The sequence below is a fragment of the Pinus tabuliformis genome, chromosome J, assembly GCF_031772625.1.
Source record: "Pinus tabuliformis cultivar Carrire ecotype Pingquan chromosome J, CPIR1, whole genome shotgun sequence".
Lineage (NCBI taxonomy): Eukaryota > Viridiplantae > Streptophyta > Pinopsida > Pinales > Pinaceae > Pinus > Pinus tabuliformis.
This window is the reverse complement of record NC_142295.1, coordinates 248,392,520-248,394,886: the sequence shown is the minus strand read 5'-3', so window position 1 is coordinate 248,394,886 and position 2,367 is coordinate 248,392,520. Positions and strand designations below refer to the sequence as shown.

The following is a 2,367-nucleotide window of genomic DNA, read 5'->3' as shown; positions in this document are numbered from 1 at the left end:
TAGTGAGCCCAAGGACAACATGCAAGCCTGTGCGCGAATTTGTGTCGAAGTCGATTTGGGGCGCGGCCTACCGGAAGCAATCAAATTGAAGGTAGACGACTGGTGCCATATCCAACAGCTGGACTACGAACAGATACCCTTCAAATGTAAGGTATGTCATGAATACGGTCACTTTGCTAACAGATGCCAAAAACTTATAAATGTTGAATCATCAGAGCAGGAGGATCAGTGGGAAACGGTGAAAAGGAAAAAATCTGCCTCATCCTTCAAACAATCTGAAACTGAACTACCGGGACCATCCCACCATCATCCTTCCCATCCTCCTTCATCTCATCAGCGCCCACCCTCGTCCTCTCAGCAAGCCCCTCCTCCCTTTCCCTCCTCTCCTCCACGTTCTTCCGACCCCTCCATCCCTCCTTCTTCCAACCCTTTCGCATCCCTTTCTGAAGAAGAACCTATTCAGGACCCCTCATCAGATCAGCAAAACCCCTCATCCCCTCATCCCTCTCAGCCCTCCCCGGACACTACTTCAACAAGAATCACAAGAAGCTTATCAAAGGACCTAGGAGCATCTAGTGAGATTCCAAAAAAACATGGGCCAGGTAGGAAGTCGGCAAAACAGCAAAGAGAAGAAAGCGCGTAGAAGGATATAGCAATGGGATCACAAACACCGATTGAAACCTACATCCTAGGAATCTCGGACAAGGAAAACAACATCAAAGGCAAAGAGAGGCGAGCACCTCTGCACACCACCGGTAAATCATGATGAAAGTGTTGTCTTGGAACAGCAGGGGACTAGGGCACCCCTCCAAAAAAGCTGCCCTCAAGGAGTTAATTCAAAGTGAAAAGCCTGACATCTTACTCATCCAAGAGACAAAATTAGAACAGTCCGAAATCAGCAGATTCATTGGCCAACAAAATCAATACGGTGGCTGCACCAGTGAAGCAAGAGGAGCTTCAGGAGGTATTTTAACAATGTGGAATATCAGCAAATGGAGCTGTAGCTCCGTCAAAACACAACAGCATTGGATAAGTGTCAAATTGGAAAGCAAGGACAATGGCATTGATGTTAAAATCTACAATATCTACTCTCCTAACCACTACAGGGAAAAAGAAGTATGTTGGACCACCCTAGAGGAAGATTTAGAAGAAGACCATGGTAACAACCTCATCCTTGCAGGGGACTTAAACCTGGTCATGCACTCAAATGAGAAAAGAGGAGGGAACTTCAGCGTTGATCATTTCCGAAACCGGCTGGAACACATTATGCAAGAAAAAGACTTGGTCGATTTAAAGCCCAAGAATCGCAGGTATACTTGGAGCAATAGGCGGTTGGGAGTAGGTAACATTATGGAAAGACTTGACCGTTTCCTTGTTAACATCGCCTTTCTGTCCTCCTTCTCCAACGGGCAGTCAGACATCCTCAATTCTTCCGCCTCGGATCACTACCCCATCACCCTTACTCTGCAAAGCCAAAGCCACCTCAGCCCCCTCCCTTTCAAATACTCCTCTCTTTGGAATCAAATTCCTGCTGCCCGAGATATAGTTAAACAAGCTTGGTCTCAGCATGTGGAGGGCTCCCCAATTTACATTTGGGAAACAAAATTGAAGCAAACAAGGCAGGCACTCAAGTCATGGGCAAAGACCAACTACAAGGAACCCGAGGCATTAAATAAGGATATCAAAAAAAAATCTTGAAAAAATACAGCAAAGTATTGAAGCGGAAGGACTCACTCAGCAAGCAAGACAAGAAGAGATCAGATTGTATGCAGAGCTGCGCCAAACAGCTAGAGACGAGGAGATCAAATGGAGGTTAAAATCAAGGCAGACCTGGCTGCGTGAAGGTGACAAAAACACCTCTTACTTCCATAAACAAGCCATAATCAGGAAGGCAAGAAACACAGTTAGCGCAATCAGAGATAGTGAAGGGAACAATCATGAGACTCAAGACTCCATAAAAGCTGCTGCAACCTCCCATTTCAAATCTCTCCTTACAGAGGACAAAAATGAGGAGGATTTCTCAAATTTCCTCCAACATATGACCAAAGAAGTCACTCAAGAAATGAATAACAGCCTCACCCAAGAAGTTGAGGAGGAAGAAGTCAAAAAGGCCGTCTGGAGCCTCCATCCGGACAAAGCTCCAGGTCCTGACGGGTTTCCTATCAGCTTCTTCAGAGAATATTGGCCAATGATTAAAAAAGACCTCCTCAAGATGATTCGTTGGGTCCTTAGGAAAGGCAAACTAGGGGGCTATACCAACTCAACGTATTTAGCTCTCATCCCAAAAGAGAACAGGCCGACCACTTTCTCCAGATTCCGGCCCATTTCCCTTTGCAATTCCGCATATAAAATAATCACAAAAATCTT

General features: G+C 45.6%; 1 protein-coding gene across 1 annotated transcript; it reads left to right on the top strand.

Annotated features, from left to right (window-relative positions):
• Positions 1-762: 762 nt before the first annotated feature.
• On the top strand, positions 763-1,698 carry LOC149226695 (uncharacterized). The gene has a single exon (XM_089380275.1). The coding sequence runs from the start codon at positions 763-765 to the stop codon at positions 1,696-1,698; it is 936 nt and encodes a 311-aa protein (XP_089236401.1).
• The last annotated feature ends 669 nt before the right edge of the window (positions 1,699-2,367 follow it).

Bases quoted from the DNA above. Each gene is read 5' to 3' on its own strand.
- LOC149226695 (XM_089380275.1), top strand. From the start codon at position 763: ATGATGAAAGTGTTGTCTTGGAACAGCAGGGGACTAGGGCACCCCTCC.